This window comes from Anomalospiza imberbis, chromosome 13 (genome assembly GCF_031753505.1).
Source record: "Anomalospiza imberbis isolate Cuckoo-Finch-1a 21T00152 chromosome 13, ASM3175350v1, whole genome shotgun sequence".
NCBI classification, from domain to species: domain Eukaryota; kingdom Metazoa; phylum Chordata; class Aves; order Passeriformes; family Viduidae; genus Anomalospiza; species Anomalospiza imberbis.
Window position 1 is genome coordinate 13,245,947 of NC_089693.1, and position 20,248 is coordinate 13,266,194.

The following is a 20,248-nucleotide window of genomic DNA, read 5'->3' on the forward strand; positions in this document are numbered from 1 at the left end:
AGTATTTAAGTCCTTTTTCAATAGTATGAAGTAACAAATTGTTATTTGTTTGTTTATACAAAATTCAAACTCTTCATGTTAAAGGATTCATTTATATACCTGGTTTAGGCTGATCCAGCCTAGTACTTCTGGCTATGAGATCACAGTTTGCAGTGTCACCATAAAAGCATAATGGAATGTGGTATAGCTTTTAATTAGAAGTAAACAATTATAAGGCAAACCATTTGAAAAATGAAACTCTTATCATCAGGGCAAGACTACTTCCTTCTGAAGGCTATGCATCAAGATAATGCTAAACTAAGATGAAACGTGGAAACTTTAAAGCTAAAATAGACCCATAATTGCCATTTTGTCAGGACAGCTGCTGGGCAAGAAGGCCAAATCTCATTTGAAATGTCAGCTACTAACACAGCTAAAAGCCTGTGTTTTTTGAAAAATGACTTACCACTGGATGTGCAGGCTGCTCTTCAAGTCTGTATGTCTGCAGACTACCTCTTCTGCTGGAATGGTTCTTGAAGGAGTGGAGAGGAATGACACATTAGCTATTACTGCAGCTTTAAGGATGGCAGCAAACAGCCAACAATGGCTATCACACTTCAAGCTATTACAGTTTCCACCCTGAGCAAAGTGTTGTATTTCTTTTGAAACATGATTTAATGTAATATTTTTTAAATTCTTGTTTTAACAGCTAGAAACATCAAGTTCACAGAGTCTGTTATAACCTTAGAATGCTAGAGGCTTGTGAAAGTTCAGAATACTCTAGCAATAGATGTTTTGGCATGTAAAACATTATTACAAATAGTTACAGTAAAATTGAGTTTACAGTATTGAACTTTTTGTGTTGTCAGTGAAGTCTGCAATAGAGCAAAGCTAACACAACTTTCCAGAGAGTAAATTAGGTCAATAATGAAAAGGTATGAGAGTCTGAGATAACCAGTTTGAGAAGAGCAATTCAATCCCTGGACTTTACCTAAGTGTCCACCTTCCTGCCTACAGTCACATTTAGATCTCACTTGCTATTTAATTAGGCACCTGTATTTCATTTTGCTCCAGAATTTCCACAACTATTTGAAGGATTTTCCCCTATCCATACACTACTGAAGTACTTCAAAGGAAAAGCATGATTAACTTTTAAAGTCTTTTTGGTGGGGGGGTGGGGTGTAATGCAGGTGGAAAAAGGCAAGACTGCCATTCTAGCTGACTCAAAATAATTTGAACATCTGCTTCTTTCTTTGCTCAGGCCACCCAAGCAAGCTGAAATAACACTTTCTTTGCTATCCACTGAATGCTGAACAGCAGAGATCAAGTGAAGTCTTGTTACTCTCACTTGACTGTTTCCAGCAACACTAGTGATACATTTGTACAAACTCAGATAAACACTGTCAATTCCAAATTTACATTTGGAAGGGCATTCTTAACATCACACAAACTAGTGATTATTTCAGTACCAAAATCTAACAGACTAGATGGCCTGGGTCACCTCTAAAGGCTTTCCTCAATGGACAGTGGATTTCTCACTCACATATCAGGTTACAAGGCTGTTTGTGGAGCTCGGGTTTCACAGGACAGCTGAGCTTATTTAATTGCTTGCTACCACACCACCAAAAAGTCGAGTTTCACCCTGGCTACATGCTCCTGCTGTTTTTCCTCTGCTACTGTAGCATTTGTCAGACAACCTAGCATGCTGTTTCAGTCGCTCAAACTGCAAAAAAGCAGAGCTGGGGAAAAGAGAGTAGCTTTCTGCTGGGTTAGCAAGATGAACAGCCTCATGCAGAGGTCTGGCAAGTTCCACAGCTGGCACAAGGGCTGTGGAACTGTATGAGCAAACTCCCTGTTTTGCTGCTAAGGAAGCAGCAGGTTTACACAACCCAATCATAAAACCTTATCCCACTGTCCAGAATGAAAAATGGTCAATCTTAGAACTTTTTCTAATTGGAAAAGTAACTCATATAGCACAACTCCCTTAGAAATAAGCTTTCAAGATACAGATAGATTTTTTCACTCATAGTTTTCAGCACTCTACGACACTAGACTAACAGGTAGATATACAGACTGAAAAATAATTCACACAAATCTGTTTTAATCTCAGGCAGAAATCCATATAAGCAAATCAGAGCGGAAGAAAATGCTTGCTTAGATGGGATTCTACAGCAAAAAGACTATTCTTAAAGTGTGTGCATTTGAGAAGAAATTAAAAATGTAATTCCTAAATAAAGTGTTTATGGATCTAATTCTATCAGAACAAGTAGAAAAATAATTTACAATGTAGGCTGTTGACTGGCCAGTAGCTGGACTTCCAGAGGTAGTAAGTCTGTTACTCAATTCTTCTGCAAGATGACTCTGTATATCACAGGTACTCTGCGAGAGAGGCATTTGAACATTCTGACTGCTGTACATTGTTGCCTCATCTTCAGTTATAATTTCCCAGCTCTTTAAAAGGAAAACAAAGGGAAAACATATTTTAAAAGTAGTTCCAAGTTACAATTATTTAAGACAAACTTTTTGAGTATGCTAGATTAAAAAAATCACTTGTATTTCAGAAACATTTCGAGATGGTTTGTTTTACCTCAGGGGAATCTCTGTTGTCTGTGTTCTCTGTATCCTCTGATATCTGTCGCCGGTGAGTGAACACGTGCTGGGCCTCCAGCTGCACACTGCCAAGATCTGCCACAGCCACACTGTCCCTGGTGGGGCAGGGTGGGGGAAGTCAGCAAACAGCAGTCAGAGTTTATCTTTCAACAGTAAGCCAGGCTAACAGCAAAAACATACATCACAGTCATTTTGGCAGAAGAAAAAGAAACAGTCTGGACTACATAAATTAATGTAAACTGTTTAAGATTAATAAATTCATGTCAATGTGAAGTGTAAGCTGAAGAACCAGGTAGCATTCCGGGGTGGGGGAACCAAAAAAAAATAAGGCAAACAATTTAACAAAGTCCCTGATGGGAGGAAAAAAACAGGCTGAAAACTGAAAAATTATCTAGTTTCCATTCCTATAGTTGTTATCTCTTCAACTGCAACCAGTTTCTATTTGAACACACACTTCCAGAGCACAGTACATTCAATATGATCACTAGCCAGTGACCCCTGCATGAGGGCTTCTAAGTGAAGTGAGGGAAAGCTCTCTACTAATTTTGAAGCTGTTCACTTTTTATTTCTCCTTGCTTTCAATGTAACTAGGGTGAACTACACTAGCTAATATAAGACTTGAATTTGCAGGCTAAAAGACTTACTGTGCAGTTGGTCTTTTCCACTGTGTTCTTCTGAATTCATGATTGACGTAGTAGGTCCTGCCGAGGATGTCTTGTCTTTCTTCCCAGCCTGAAGGCAGTGGAGGAGATTCCTGGTGCTGCTGTTGTGGCTGGCTAGCAGCCTCTGGTTGGTCCAATATAATCCACCCAGGCTGAAAGACATAATATAACTACCTTTAATACTATAAAAGTTGAAAAACATCTTAATTTTTCAAGCCACTCGCCCTTTTAAGGTGTAGTTCATCTTAAGCCAGTAAATTTGACTCTGGTTTTAGTGTGTTTATTTCTAAAAAATGACAGGGCATATTATGCATGCAGAAATCTTATTTTTAACTCAAGATCCTTAAATATATTAGTACCAGAAGTTGTTAATTCCAGGAAAATAAACAGCATTCACAGAATACATTAAAAGCTTAAATCTTGTCATTTCATACGTATGCTGCGAATGTATGAGGCAGATGAACACACCCTTCTGTAACAAAGTTTAATAACAGCAAAGGTGGTAATGCTGAATAGAGTCAAGTCTGGAAAAGAAATCCATTAATCTACATTGGATGTGCTTAAAAAGATCACATATATGGTAGGCAAGATCAAAATGCCCCTATGGACTGAAGAGAGTTGAAATTCTAAAACCAGAGAGATGTTAGTGTCTGTCTGGGGTCAAACAACATTAAACAGTACCTACAAGAGAAACTTAAACACTTTAAATATTACACACGGAATACAAGCAATCACTTTTAACTGGTTTGTTTCTAAAACACTATTTATACCTTAGTGATTCCTAACATTCATTTTTCAGCAATAAACACATTTCCTCCCACCTCTAATTCTTCAGCCTGTTCTGTGGTTTCTTCTTCAGATCCATTGTTTTTAGGTAAGTAAGTCATTTTTAATCTAAGGTGGCCTTTAACTCTTGATTTATGGCTGCAGAAGAGAAAATAAAATGATCTTATTATGCACTTGTAAAACAAAATAGCTGAAAAAGCACAGCTAGAGGATTATATCTACATTAATTAAGTTCTATAATAGCATTGAGGCTTCAGACTTCTTAATACAGTAAGTATTTAAAATAATGCTGACTTTTTAGTAGAACATCAACAGAAATGGAGAAATGGCTACTCAAATTTCTTTGATGGAAACAGAAAAATTTAGAAAATGCATATGTAATTACAACTAGTTACATAAGAGCATTGTTTAGATACAAAAATTAGAATTTTCATGTGGTATTTACCTTCTTGGATGAAGAACAAAATCCTTAAATGTATATGGTCTCTCCATACTTGGATTTTCTGTCTGGAATTTTTTTCAAGAAAAATCTTTATCAAGCACTTGAAATCAAAGAAAACTATCAGAAATTTAGAGTTTAAAACTTAAATTACAGGTTCAGGAACAGTAACAGCAATACCAGCTTTAATCTTAGCAGTCAGACCAATACTCTGGTTCAAGAAAACAACAACTACCTTTCAGTGTCCATGCACATTACAGAATGAAACACCTGCTCTTGGAAAGGGTTTGCCATGGTTGCTACCCTGTTTTTAAGACAGTTTCTGATAAATCTGTTAGTATCTGCTAATGTTTTGAGACTTCAGAAGAAAATGAAAAAGCTTATTTATTTCAATGTTCTTAGTGATATTTCTTAACAGCTGATTAGCTGCCTTGCAAAAGGATTATAAGAAACAGAAAAAAACTGACCAAAGCAACAGTAGCTCTATTTCCCACTTACTCTCTTTTTTGTATCTATTTATGTGAATAAGGAACAGTAAAAATAAATTTACAGACTTTAGAGAAACATTTAAAGACATGACAATAATTACAAGCTCTTCTTATCTTTAAGACTGTAAAACTATGGAAAAGCACTCCAGTACTGAAAAACGGTAACCTACACTGTTTTATAAATATCAGCACTGAAAAATCCCAACCAGATCTACAAAATAAAACAAAGAACCCACAGAGCAGGAGAATTTAATCACTTTATTACCAGTATTGTTAACTTCCTTAGATGACTAACAGAGTGCATATAGAAATATTTTTTCCCTTTTGTAGTCTTAAAAACAAACAAAAAATACAAACCGGTAACTGATAAAGAGGAATATCCACTTGTCCAAGAAAATCATCTCGAGTCTATAGAAAACAAAAACAAACACCACAGAAAGTTGAAAGCTGCAAATTATTTTAAAAACATTGTCTCCCACACCCTGACAGCACACCAATGCTTTCTTAGAACCTGAAGGCACTTTTGAGTTATAGGCAATAACTTGCTCTGTACGAACAAGTTCTGACTGACCCAACACTCAGAGCCTTGGACAGTTCTGCCTTCCTCAAAACAAAAATTGTGGGAGCTGGAGGTGGAGATTTAGACTGTTTACTAAATTATACAGGCTAATGTTAACAAAACAGGAGAGCTGTTCAGCATCAGGACTAAGAATGTCAGTATCTCCAGTAGAAACATTGTCCTAAAGGACCCTCCTCCTAGGAGCACCCAACAATTTCCATAAACCTAGGCAGCTGTTTAAAACAGGCATGTATAACTTTTTTTTTCTTTTCCAATCATATAGCTACTGTCAAAGCTAACAAGAAGCCAAAGTAAGTATGATCTGTGGTAAGTGCTTTGGAAGTTCCAGCAATTCCAGTGATCCAAGCTTGGCATGAAAATCTGTTAGAACTACGAAAAAATACTTTGTCTACACACATTGCAGAGTTTCGTTTTATCAATGACCGTCCAAAAGATTTTACCTGACCTGGACATCTGCACTGTCCAGCTGGGACCAGACTATGAACGCAGTAGCTGTCAGACCAGGGCAGGGACTGACAATACACAGTATTGCTGCACACTTAACTTTTCATCATGGATTTTTGCTTGCCAAAGAAATTACAATTTCAGTAATCTACATAGGTCATTTCAGTATCCACCAATAATCACCACCAGCAGTACATTACTTGACTTCTTGCTGAATTACTGGAGCATGTGCTAAATTGCTTCAAATTAATTCATGATTTGAACACCTCTGTGAATCTCCACATGTATTATAAGGGTCATTTAACATGAAGACATCAGTGCCTGTGGAATAAACTCAGGTCAGCACGGAATTTTTTGAAGGTATGTATAAGCTTATGCTTAAAAAAAAAAAACCCTACATTACAACAAGACTACACTTTTTTGCACAGACAGAGTAAGGAGCTGTAAAAACCTTCAACTCTGTGGCTCATGCAACCTCTGAAATTCTAGGCTTCCTGATTTTTCTAGCTAACAAAAAATCTGGTGCCTATTCTTTCCTAAGTCTGTTGTTGCATTAATTCAAACTAATCACCCCAGAATCTTAATGTTTGTCCATAAAACTTTTCACCACAAGGCTCTGCAGCTCACTGACATCTATTTCCTTCACCTCAGGGCAAAACCATGCATTCTAATTTTCTTCTGGAAAACTTATTTTAATTTTCAATTCAAATGTTTTACAGCCTTAAAACTCCAGCCCAATCCTATCCGTTTTTTGCTCCCTCTGACATGAAAGTATAGGTATTTCTTGAAGCAGTTATTTTTGCCTTAGTAATTCTTTTTGCCTTAGCTCTGTTGTCCCAAGTTCATCCATTTAATGTTTAAATCATACATGTATTTGGAGAATCAGTGTCTCACATGGGCCTTTAATTTTTACACCTGCAAAAAGCGCAACTGGATTGTCATAGGTGGTAAAAAATAGAAATTTGGAGACACGTCATTTCAAATCCAGTTTGCAGCATGGATGCCATGTTCAGATCTGAACAGAACAAAAATGAAAATATATACAAAACATCCACTGTTTTAGTCCACAAACTCATTTGAGATAGAAAGCTACAACAGGTTTCATACCTGCAAAGGCTTCCCTTAACTACAGAAAGAAAACTTTCTGTGCTATTATAGACCACAGGATTCTGGAAAAAAAGAGGTATCATTTTTGCATATGAGGTTCTTTTTTAAATGGCACAGCACATACCTTAGACATGTTAAAAGGCTTAGTATTTGTAAAGTTCTTGGCAATCCTCAAGTGGAACATGCCTTCCAAATAAATTATTGGAATGTGGGACAAAAGTTTGCTCTATTTTAGAAACCTCAGAACATTGTGTTTGTTACCAGCATAATTTGAGTATGGGCTCCTGTTATTCACTTTATTATTCTGCTGTCTCTCCCCCTATTTTTAGCAGAGTTAGCCTCGATAACCAACTCTTTAACAGTACTTTCCCCTCCAGCCAGAAAGCACAACCCTGAGTGGGGATTTTTGTTGACCTCCAAACAACTAACACATAAATCAGATAGCAGGAATGATCTCCAGCATGCCCCCCCATGACAAGCTGACTAACTGCCTGGCAAGAGGTGCCAAAGCAGCTTCGCAACAGACATTGCACACAGAACAACTAAATGCCAGTGGAGCCGAAACTGTTTGGATCTCTGCTTCATCAGAGCAGGCAACACACACAAGTGGGTCAGTTGTTCTTGTCAGCTTCTAATTTCTTAACAGCCAGAGAACTCAAACATTCTGCTTGGCAAAAACCTCAATTAATGATATACTGCACTAACAGAGAGGCCTTGTATTTTACTGATTCACTGGTTTAGTCTATAGAAAGTTATTAAAAACAGGTGAGGACAGACAGCTGCTGTAAACAATTCATTTGAAGAACTCCAGTGCAATGCCAAAGCATTCAAAGAAAAGCACCAAAAGACAGTAATTCTGTTCAAAACTCATTTTCATCTATTTTATGAATATATGCTTACTAAGTTTTAGATTTTGGACTTTTTTTCTGCAGCTCCCATCAGAAATTGAAGTAGATTTTAAACAGACATGCTTATCTGAGTCCCACATTTAATAGCAGTACTAAGAACATATCCCTAAATTTATCAGGTTTGAAAATGGGTCACTGAATTTAATGCCTTTCTTAATTGCTGGATTCACGACACAGCCTTTTGAAATAGCTCTTGTATAAGACCAGGGTGTTGAAATAACAAGTATTTTCTCTACCAATTTTTGTGAAAAATGTTTGGTGGTATTAGTGCATTAATTAGAATCCAAGCATATTCCCAGTCTTTTTCTGAATAAACAGGCAGCTAGTTGTGCACAGGCTGGGCTTTGCACAGAAATCCACAGCTGTATGGCAAAACAAGAAAGCATACAGCTTTTATTGGAGGGAACATAAGTATCAATTCAAATTGAAAAAACAAACAGTGATCTGGACTATCGCAGCTTAAGAAAACATGAGCTCAATAGATGCCTTATAAAACCAACATTCTTCTTGCTTAAACACCCAAACATCAACATTAGTTACAAGCTTGATGAGAATGAAAAAAACTTTCCTGAGCTACACTAGCAAATTCAAGTATTTTTCTTTTCATGCTGCGCTGAGTGTATTATTTGGTTCTCTTAAACTCTAAACTGAAAAAAGTCAGCACTTCTTTCTTCCATAAAATACTGCCAGCATATGCTATTCATCATGAAAAAGTTACAGTTTCAAAAAAACAAGATTCAATTATGACATTAAGACTGTACCAAATTCACAGATTCCACAAGTAATGTTTTCTCTATCTTGCAATGCAATAAGTACTTGGTTGCATGGAATTCATTACAGTCCCAGTCTCCAGTATTTTTAAGGGGGACCTGTACATTGTGAGGAGATTTTTTTAATGACACGTAGGCACATCTTTAGAGTTGGCCTCTGTGACACAGAGATATAAGACGCTATCAGCATTTTCAAAAGGGAGAATACATACTGTTAGGTCAAGGGTTATTACACAACACGTGTTTCTGCAGGACCTTCAGCCCTGCTGGCTGTTTCAACAGCAAGGTGTCAGCACAACATGCCTCAGCAGTTTTACCATCTGCCTAACAGACAGCATTTAGAAATGACACTGAGGTTATTTTCACTAATTCTCTCTCACTTCCAAAGATATTTTCAGACAACTGCTTATCTAAAGACCAGAGTAAAAGCATCATCTGTTTCTCCATTTATAGCTTCCACGTTTTATATGGCACCAAAATCTTACTGCTTCCTTAGAAGTTCATACTTAGTTTACAGTACTTTTACAACAACATTCATATATTAGTGCACTCAATGTGTGCTGCTTTGAGAACTTGTCCTTAAAAGTTTATTAACAATGCAATTTAAGACAGCTTTTTTTTTTTTTTACACAGTTCACAGGAAGGCAAGTTGTCTAATATAACCAAAGCATACTTCAGAACAACAAACAGAGAACATGAAGGAAGTTACTAATGCATTGATTTTATTCATCAGGACTTTGAGTTCCTTTGGTTTGATGTATGCATGTGCCAAATGATCTACCCTATAAAAAGCAGGTATATTACATTTTATGAAAATTCAAAAGCCAATCCAGATTTGTCCTCCTGTGTTAAACCTGCCAATATTCACCACAAAAACTTTAGAAAACAGTACCAAATATTTAATTAGGTACTATTTCAACAAGTCATTCCGGACATCAAGTCAGTTATGTTCATAGTAGTATAAAAACATAAAACGCTTGCATCTGTTTGTGAAAGCTTTTTTGCCATATCTTAAGACTTCAAAGAAAGTTTGAAAAACACTCTTGTAATAACAATTCCAGGTGCACTTTCACCTTTATAGTGTTAAATGGAGAACCATTTTAACACTATAAATCTTAAAACACGGAAACGTAAAACTCTATCAAATGGTAAAACTGCAGATGTAATTTGCTCCCAGAAGTAACAACAGATAAACCAGATATTGCAGATGTTTACTACAGTGGCTAATTAACACATTCAGCTGAAGGACTTCATATAGTCAATCAACTTTTTGCTTTTCAGAGCAAGAGGGAAGGAATAGAATTAAAAATAAGACAAACTACTTTTCCCCAAAAGGAGAAAACTGGAGCATGTCTGCATCATGGTCTCACTCCTGTGAAGTTCACTTGATCCAGTTCAGGATCACACAAGAGGCATAAAGTCAGGCTGAACCTGGAAGCTGCTTTTCAGCCCTAAATTAAATCAGCTGGCCAGGGCTCTACAGGTACCTGGCCACTTGTTAAGAGAACAAGCCTAAAGCAGGGTTGGATGCAGGCTGCATGGCCTCACCCTGCTCCAAAGTCAGTCCAGCAGTTTTCAAAAGCATTCCTAAGTCTACTGTTGATGCAAATGCAGCATCAGCACTAACTCAGGACTGCCCTGTGCCTGTGCACCAGCACACAGCTAGGGCCACTGCCAGCCACACCACAGCTTTCCACACTCAGCTTTAGTCCTCAGCCACTGCTGAACAGGATTCTCAAGCCACACCTACAGACCTCTCCCAGCCCCAAGCCTAAACCTCTTGCTGCCAGGTGTAAGGGCAGACACAGGACCCGGCCAGAGCAGAACTCCGTGGCTGGGTTTGTTTTAAGGTCTGCTGTGCTCAAGCTATAAATCCCACTGTCCAAAACCAGTCTGTATGAACTGATCTTGGATGCCTCAACCTCTAATGACAAAAGGTGACCACAATACAAATAATCCAACCACAATCACTTTTCCAACAAAACAGTATTACAATTTATTTCAGACAAGCTCAACGACACTACCGAAGTTATATTGCACTTCCCAACTCAGACATGGTTTTATTAGCCTATAATTTGTCAGATGTTAACCACTTCAGATTTCTCATTAAAAAGCTAAATATTTGTCCCAAAACAAACTTAGTAGAAACAATGATTAACAGAATAACTGGCTAATGTAGAAACTCTATTGGAAAAATAAGTAATGTTCATAATAAATTCTGGAATTCCTTTTCCTTCAAAAAGCCCTTGTACTTTGACATTACCAAAGAGGCCATCTCCCTTATGCTAGGAAAATCACTGATTGCCAGAGAAGTCATCCAGTCTGAAAGAATCCAGTTCTGTGTTTCTTACCACATTCCTCTTACTGAGTAGCTAGAGTGTCTCATTTGCATTTTAATACACCCTAACTTCAATGACTCCAATTCAAGTCTGTATGTGATTTCAGCAAGGAACTTGCTGATGTCCTTCTTAAATTCTGTTTGCTTATGTTACAGTTGATGCAGCTGAAAGCAGCCCAAGGTCTCAAACAATTATTGCAACTATCTGTAGACTTTTCAGTTTATTGTAAACTATCATGACAGAAAAAAAGAATGATGCACTCTCTTGAAACAGAGATGATTATAAATCCATAAACTAACAGTGCAATGAGCTACAAACATTTTGCTGGCTGCATTCCCAAATCAGCATGTTCTGTTTGTCACAGGGAATAAGGAAAAAAGTACACTTGAAACAGAGACACTTCACAGAAATGCAGGGCAGTCCCCTTCAGACAAGGGTGAAAGTCAGTCATAAGCAAATGACTTGACTGAAAAGGCCACTCAGTTTTGCTTACTTGCTTAATCTATGAAATTCATCCACTTCTGGAAGATGAGAAAACACGTGTTGGAACACAGAACAGCTCTCTGCCAAGGGTGAGGGGAGAGCATTTCTACCACTTGATCCTCTGTGGCTGCAAGGGCTAAGCAGGCACCAGAGAGCCTGGGGGTCAGATTAACACTCTGCCTACCCTTGTATCCTTTCCATGGAATGGCCCAGAGCACATGCTTAAGGAATAATAATAATAATAGTGGTAATTAAGAACAGTACTTCTTTTGATACAACCCCCAATTTCCAATGAATAAGTGGTCATGGACCTCTTGATCCTGACATTAAAATACATATTGAAAATATCCTTTGATGGACCCTTCTTCAACTTGCCTAATTTGTTAAAATCCTTTACTTTTGATATGCAGATCTTGAGACAATTTGCTCAGCAACACATAAAAGAACATTTTTTAAGAAGTGGAATGGAAAAATTCACCTCCCCTGAAGTATAGTTTTATAAATTCCCTCTATAACACCTTTTTTTTTTCTCCAAAGCTGAAAAACCTCTGGCCTGCTTAGTGTTTCTCCTCACATAAAACTCACCCCAATCTTGCAACCCTTCTTTTATTAGTTCTCTTATCCATGCTTCCTGAAAAAAGACCACCAGAAATATACATGCCATGCACCTATGTGGATTTGTACAATTCCATAATGGTGGTTTTAAGTTTGTTAGCTTATTTCTTCCCTAATAAATCCTAAGCTTTTATTTGCCTGTCAACAAGATCTTAGCTGACATTTTCAGCAAGTGTTTCCCCATGACACAAACCATTTCCTGACCAGTATAGGAGGCCATCACCAAGTGTGCATCATTAGCTGCTTTTCATGTGTGCAATACTTGACACTTTTCAACACTGATTTCCAAATTGCCTATTTGAAAAAAAAACCCAAAAAAAACAAAAAAAGAAATTAAAGCAATTATCATGATCTCGTATCTGAAAGCCTGCAAGTTCTTTGGCTAGTGAGGAGGAAAGGAAGAATGTCTCTAGCTTGCCCTGTGAACAAGTTTTACTTTAACACATTCTTGTAGGTATACCATGTTTTAAAAAACAGAGTAACTATAGCTTGTGGCAATATTAAAGAAGCCACAGCATCAACACTACCCGCTCTCTCATGAAGATTAAAAGGACATGAATCACCCTAAAGGCTGGATAATTACATATTTACATAAGCTGTTTCAGGAGGCCTGCTCTGCATGGTTTTGCAGTTTTAGTTTCCCTATTTTTTTTCTGGCATGAGAAACCGGCCCAAATTCAGTTCAGCTGCAGACTATAAACAGAATTAGGCTAATCATAATCTCCACAGAGCACAATCAAATAAAGCTTCTCCTTAATACGCACATGTAATGTTTGCTGAGGACTGCAAAGTGCTAGAGCTTTAATATACTGGTATATTCAAGTATCCGCTTCCTTACAGTATGATGATATTCTGAAAGTTACATATGGCTCATAGTTGCCAAATACAACCTGCAAAACCTGAAAAACTTCAGGGATGGAGATACTACCAAATAGTGTTATTTGATCACTTCCTTTGCATCACTTTCCAAATGCAGCCACGTAGCAGGCTGTAAGATCTAGTCCATCCTTTGTGTGCCATCTTTTTCTTCCCCTGAAGAAGGACTGCTAACCAAAAGCTAAAGCATGAAGAAAGGCAGAGAAAAAGTTATAACTAAACTATGTGTTTAAGCAAGATGAAAAACAGAAGAAATTAGTACCAACTACTAAAGCACTACAGGTCATTTCCACTTAAAGCATAGAAGCAGGAAATTACCTACAACTAATTATAAATTGTTCATTATTGTGATTAACACAGTTTCCACTGTCTTCCCTTCAATGTATGATGTATATGTCAGCTTCTCAAATTTGTCTGAGACACAACACATGCACTCTTACATGACTGAAGTCTAACACAGGCACCCCCACAATTCCTCAGAAAGACACCACCTTCCTTTCAAGCCCAACTCTCCCTGACTGAACTGACAGACCATGACACAGCAATGCACCACATGGTCCTGTAATGGGATCCTCCCAGATATTCAATACTGAACAATATGAACGTTAGATTATGAGGTTACCATAGCACAGTAGCATGAAGTGGTACCAATTTGTGCTTTGCCTTGTATTGCCTCCATAATCTTCTGCTTTTGCTGCTCCTTTTCTACCTCACTTCCTTGCACAGATTTGGGACACTGACACACATGCAGCCCTTTGCTCCATGTGCAAAGCTAGAGCTGAGCCACAGCTGTCCTTCCCTTCTCTTGGTGCTTCTCCCTGGCTGGATCACTGTTTGCTGGGAGGGAGTTATGCTATGACAGAAGCTCTACTCCTAAGGAGAATGCAAGAGAGAAGACAACCTCAGACTATCCTGCACTGACTTGTGGTGCAGCCTTTATCAAGGGAACCACAATCTTCCAGGTTTGGTCCCCTCAGCACGTTCAGATCAGCTGGGAAGTTATTAAAGAGAGAAATCCTCACACACAGCCCCCTCAAATTACTGTTTTACTAAATTTAAATTTAGTACTGCAAGATTCAAATAGCATCTTTTATGAGGGCAAAGTTCCAGAGTTTGGTGAAAAAAGCTCAAGAGTTCCAACTAAAAAGGATTCCCTTACATGAATCTGAGCGTAGAAAAACAATTTGGTTATTTTACACCATCTCAGAAGTTTGGGGGATATTTTGCTTCAAAACATGTAATTTCAATAACTAGAGACAAAACTCAAGCAAAATTACTTGTAAGGCCTATAATACAATTTAGTCCCTCAATTGTATAAGAAATTATTTTAAAGGTATATAGCTGCTGAAATAGATTTGCAAATACATTTACAATATTCACATTATCCAACAGAGTGATACTGATGGAGAAGGAATAGCTAATGTCAACAGGGATGTCAACATGATATTATACTTGTGGAAGAGATTAACAGAACTTTTAATTTTGTAGAAGTTTGTATATTTCTACAAGAACTGGAACTGTATTCACTGTTTCTGCCTTTCTCTGTACCTCTTGGAATTTATGTATGTATGATGACAAGTAACCTGTTCCTTTACTCACTCCTACCCTCCCAATCCACACCTGTGATGTCAAAATGCTTTAGTTGCAGATTTATTTCTACCCTAAGCAATATCTACTAGAGAACCTATTCAATAAGCTTCCAGTAAAGACCAGCAGTCACACACTGGCCACCACCACTGCCCATTTTGTAACTTAATTAAAAATAATCCAAAGCCAGTTGTCATAGAAATGGTGTTGATTTTTTTTAAGCCAGCCTTTAACAAGCTGTTGATTATGGAAAGCAAGAAATGTGATCCGAGGTGGCTGAAGGCTGGTAGCAAAGCACAGAAGAAAAGAATGCATAGACCTTTTGCTGCTTCAGCCTCTGGAGTCTCTGACCACAGCACTGATTTGATTTCATGGCTGCCCTGCACAGATAGCTGACATTACTAAATGCTACTCCAGTATCAACTTGTTAAATTTGAACCTAGACTCAGCATATCAATATACTGGGCCAGACTAACTGGAGTCAAGAGAAATATTTTGGGAGTTGTTTATTTTTAAATGAGTCACAATACACCATGATAATTAACTGGACTATGTAATTAAATGATTGCCACAGAATCAATTGTATTGGTCACAAAGACTAGTAACAAATACAATGGTATTTATCTAATTTATTCCAGTGAATGACTGCACTGCTGTGAAGTCAACTATGGTTTTTGCTTGGTTTGGTGGAGGAAGCTTCTACATTTTTGATAACATGTTTTATACAGTATTTACCTATTTACTGGTTTTACATAAAAACTGAAAATAGCCATTTGAGGACTGAAAAATTTCTGTACCTGATGTTTGTGTCAATCCATTGTCAACACTGTTCCTGGGAACTGAAACAAGCTACTGCCAGTCCAGTGTCCTAGGAGGTTTGCTGGAAATGTTAGCTAACAGTCTAATCCCAAGCTTGGATTAAAATACAGACTATCTTTCATATCAGCTGCCATTAAATACAGAGACCAGCAGTGCAAGTTGATGAGAAATGTAATTGAAGTGCATGACTCAACATTTTTTTCACAATATACTTTCAAAATAACTGACACATTTTAATTAGTCTGGTTCTCATATGTTTGTGCTTATTGTGGATTTTACCCCCCACTTTACAGTGAGATTTTGGAAAGAAGAATCACCAAACAAAATAATATATATATATATATATATAAATATTATCTGTGTTCCACTGTGAGTTTTATAAAGTAGCTTAAGTATAAATCAAAATTTCCCAAGAAGGAAAGAGCAGTTTTCTTTAAGCTCTAACCAAAACATACCAAAGAAGTCAGAAAGTGTAAAATCATCCAGCACTGCTCTAAGGGCAACAAAAGACCGAAAATTCCAGGCTAACAGTGCCAAGGTAAGTGTCTTACTAGTTTAGAAAGGGATTGTCATAATTACACGGTCTTTGGCAAAAAGCCCTTTGCTTAAACAAGCATATTAGTTATACGGTAGTAGTGTCAAATCAATGAGAATGAGTTCTTAAAATAATTTTAGTAACCATCAATTGTTGCACTTTTATCAGCATTCATAATTAAAAATATTCAGATTCTTTAAGTCCTCAAAATGTTATTTAAACAAGGCTTAAAATCCACCTTTCATGAGGCCTATGCTTTACAACTGCCCTAAGAATTAATAAGAGTAGACACCTCTGCAGTTTAGCTGGGCATGAATTTCATTACAAAAAAAAAATATATATTTAATATAAGCCTTCTAGACCCAAGTACTATAATTTGAACAGCAATGTTGTTGGAAGAGGTATTAAGTTACTCAGTACTGCTCAGGCTGAAATAGTAGTTGGAAGGAGGAAAAAAAAGTGCGAGAGGAAACTGGAAATTCCTGTGGTTCAGGGTGTATACAGAAACAAATGGTATTTACAGTTTCTCTGCTCAAATACGACTTATCTTTAATTCTACATACAACAAACTGCTCAGTAAAATAAAGCCTATCTGAAATAAAACTAAAATATCATCATTTTTACCCATTTTATATGCAAACAACTTCAGTAACTACTACTAATTTACTGAAAAGTTAGGTGTTTATAACTACAATATTTAATCTGAAGTTTAAATTACTTCCATGTTTCCATAACTAGACAAGAAAATCCCTCTGAGTTCATGTAAAGAGCAAACTACTGTTTAAAATCTATTAAATACACTTATTTCCCAGTAACACCTATTCACTTATGCTATTGTATGTCCCACATTCTAAGAAACTAATCTAAAATCCAAATGTTCCAGATAATTAAAAAATTAGCTTCCTAATGGTGACGATTTGACATCATTAGGAAACTCTGAAATCACTGTGCTCAAATCTTGGTTGCAAACTTCTACTACTTTTCAGCTACATTTCAACTGTAAAATACCATCACGTGTTTCTATAAACCACAACACTCACCTTATGGGGCCTCCACAAAGTGCTAGAGATTTCCCTTTTAGAGGTTCCGTATCTTTTCCTAACGCCAGTTGTTTTTCCTTCATTCCCAGCTTTGAACTGTATGTGCAACTGAGACGTCCTTGCACTATGACACTTGTATTTAAGGCTGGGTAAGCAGCAAGAAACTTTTTGACGTGATCCTTCCAAGGAAATACTTCTTTGCAAAATATGGGGAGTTTTGCTCATCTGTGCATTCGGTCTTCCGAGTTCATTTATATTAATCTGATATTCTGAATCTGTTTTTGAGGGCAGATATGCAGATGTGCTACGTTCCAGTTTTAAATGAGGGTATTTTGTACCGGCATTCAGATTTAACTCTGGACTGCAAGAGCCATTAACCTTTTCATTGCTTGATGCAAATGCTCTTTGTGTAAGATGAACTGAAACACATGAGATGCCATCAGGTACTTCTTCACAAGTTGCCTGCTGAGGACCATTCAAAATTTGACTTTTGTCCTGTAATGATGCATTCAAATAAAGCGGTCGGATGTCTCTGGCCTCGCCAGAAGAGCAAACTGTTTTAGACAGTCTAAGTCCATTGACTGCTGTTGAAAGGAATCCCTTGGAAATGGTCCGATTATCTTTTTGTGGTAGCTCACTAGGAGAAATAATTAATTTATGAGATGTTTGATAGGTGCCTCTGTGTGGTAGTTGACCTGAGCTTACTGGAGAAGCTGGAGGAGTACTGGAAGGACTCCTAGGAAAAATAACCAGTGATGAACAACGTCGCAATGGAATTTTAGTTTTCTTTCTCACTGACAAAGCATCTTGGTCAAAAGTAGTATTACTTCTGTACAGTGTTTCCTGAGATGAGTTGCTCCTGGAGGGATTACATTTGTTTGCAGAGCTTCTACATGAAGAGTCACCATGTGCAGCACTACTACAGAAAGTACTGTCACTTGTCCAAAGAGCGCCACTGTCACTGATGATACTGTTAGGATATGAACCTCCATCACTTGTGGTACTTGCACATGATCCATAGTCACTGCCAGCACTGCTGAACGAGCCACTGTCACTTGCTGCAATGCTGCTGAGGCTGCCTCTGCCCAGAGCAGCACTGCTCAGAAGGCTGTCATTAGATCGATGGTCAGACACAGCTCCAGCACCACAGCTCCCTTCGCTATCAATACCAATGAATGAAGTGTCTTCACCAGCAGCCACGGCATCACCAAACCTAGAACATCCACTCTGCTTCCTAGACTGCAAGGAAATGTGCAATGAACTGCTCTTTTTTATTTGCAGTGAAGAAACAGTTGTGCTTTTCTCTTGATTAATTACTTGTTGCACTACAGGTGCATAAGCAGCTTGTCTAGGAATCAGTTTCACTTGTGTAAAGCTAGGTGCAGAACTCTGTGATTTTTTGAAGTACATACAATTATTACTATCCAAAAAATCTTCAGAGGTTTCTGATAATGGGTCTGTGTTGCTTCTTTGGGTAGCAAAATGCAATCTTAACCGTCGTGCCATTTGTTCTCATTTCCATGCATGTTAGCAAATGAAACCCACAAAGATCCTTCAGCAGAAAGGCTACAGGCAGCTGCACAGAGCCCAGAGCTGGTACATTGCAACAGTTAAAGCCCATAGAAGTTGCAGTCTTTATCCTAATTTCTACAAGATACTAGCATTTTAAAAGAAAGTACCTCTTGAAATCAAGTCAGCCATTCCTTGAACTGTAGTTTCTGGACCGTCGTTGATTGCTTGCAGTCAGAAAGCCTTCATTTAAAAAGCACTTATGTTCCAAGGACCTCAGCTGCGACACACTGACAAACACTACTGACCTTGTTTCAATTACACCTTCTGGAATTTGCATAAATGAGTACTATAATAGGCTTCCAGAACTTCCAAATTCCAAACAGCAACGCCTGCTGCGGCTGCACGAGCTGAGTCAATGTGTCCGTACTTTCCTCAGCAGCGTATGACTACTAATATTTTTACCCATAGGTTTAGAATTACAGGAAGTTGGTAGGAATGAAGTCCCATATAATTGAGTATCAAGTCCAGGATTGAATTTCCAAATAGTAACCATGCTAGCAAACTGCTGAGGTCTGAATTATGCACAAACTAGTGAAATAAGCCTTCTCTCCCTTAAGAAAATGTTTTTCTGCACTATTTAAATAAAACTTGAAAGCAATCTGGCATTATGTTGCAATCCACATGCTGCTAAGCAATCACACTTTCTAAAGATTTGCACATAGTAGAACCCTCTGTGCTTATTAATTAATAATTTTAAATGAGGTGCAACTGAAAAGGAGCCCAAAAAAGTTTTTCTGGTTAATAATTTGGCATTTATTTTTATGTCTAGTTTGACCTTTTCTAACTACAGCTGTTAATGGTAGAAAGAAACAAAATTATTCTTACAAATCAAACTACCTCATCTTATTTGCTGGAAGTCCCAAGTAAGGACACATTCAATAGAGTTCAATGTGATTTGCAGATTTGTGACCAGCTACACAAACTTTAGAACACTGAACTAAATACGCATAGAGAAAAAGTGTTACCAAACAGAATTACAGAAGAAAGCTATACTGTATAATTACATACAAACTGCCTCATAGGTTCATAATTTTTTTTTAAATTTTCATTTTTTCAAATAAAATGGTCAGCATGTCAAGAAGTTAATATACTGTCAATTCTTCCAAGAGTAAAGGGATTGAGAATTCCTACAAAATGTTTCACTGACTCATATAATCTGTAGAGGTCCTTTGCTGGCACCTAGTGGGACTTTTGATAAAAGACAATCTTGAATCTTGCTGTTAAGTGGCATTACTGTTGTGGGGTTTGTTTTGAAAAACACCAACATTTGGCTATGAATGTACTTTTGAATACATAAGCCATATATGATGCAGTATTGAATGCTACTGCTCCAACATGAAATTACTTAGTGCTGCTGAAAGAGTACAAACAGAAGAGAACACTAGGCCATTTATACTTTTATAGGTCATACTAGTAGGAGTTTTTTCTGCTTCATGTTTATTTAACCTTTACTGTATTTTAAGCTAGAAGGCAGTAAAATTAACATTTATACCTCCTTCCCCAAAAAGAGCCAAGAATCAAATTCACAGTACCTTGTTTGCAAGCAACAAACTTGTTTTCTAATTATACTCCAGGGCTTACTTAACCTCCATTACCTGAATTCCATTAT

General features: G+C 37.4%; 1 protein-coding gene across 2 annotated transcripts in view; it reads right to left on the bottom strand.

Moving 5' to 3' along the window:
* NEDD4 (NEDD4 E3 ubiquitin protein ligase) overlaps window positions 1-20,248 on the bottom strand; it is a 51,084-nt gene that overhangs the window by 14,448 nt on the left and 16,388 nt on the right. The window contains exons 1-8 of one of the 2 annotated variants that reach the window (XM_068204029.1): window positions 17,068-19,203; window positions 5,322-5,372; window positions 4,483-4,544; window positions 4,073-4,175; window positions 3,234-3,403; window positions 2,567-2,684; window positions 2,263-2,430; window positions 446-511 (exon numbers count right to left, since the gene is read on the bottom strand). In XM_068204029.1, the coding sequence (XP_068060130.1) occupies window positions 446-511; window positions 2,263-2,430; window positions 2,567-2,684; window positions 3,234-3,403; window positions 4,073-4,175; window positions 4,483-4,544; window positions 5,322-5,372; window positions 17,068-18,573 (2,244 nt within the window). In that variant the 5' untranslated portion in view covers window positions 18,574-19,203. Of the gene's footprint in view, window positions 1-445; window positions 512-2,262; window positions 2,431-2,566; window positions 2,685-3,233; window positions 3,404-4,072; window positions 4,176-4,482; window positions 4,545-5,321; window positions 5,373-17,067; window positions 19,204-20,248 lie in introns of those variants that run through there. The other variant, XM_068204030.1, reaches the window with a different exon arrangement.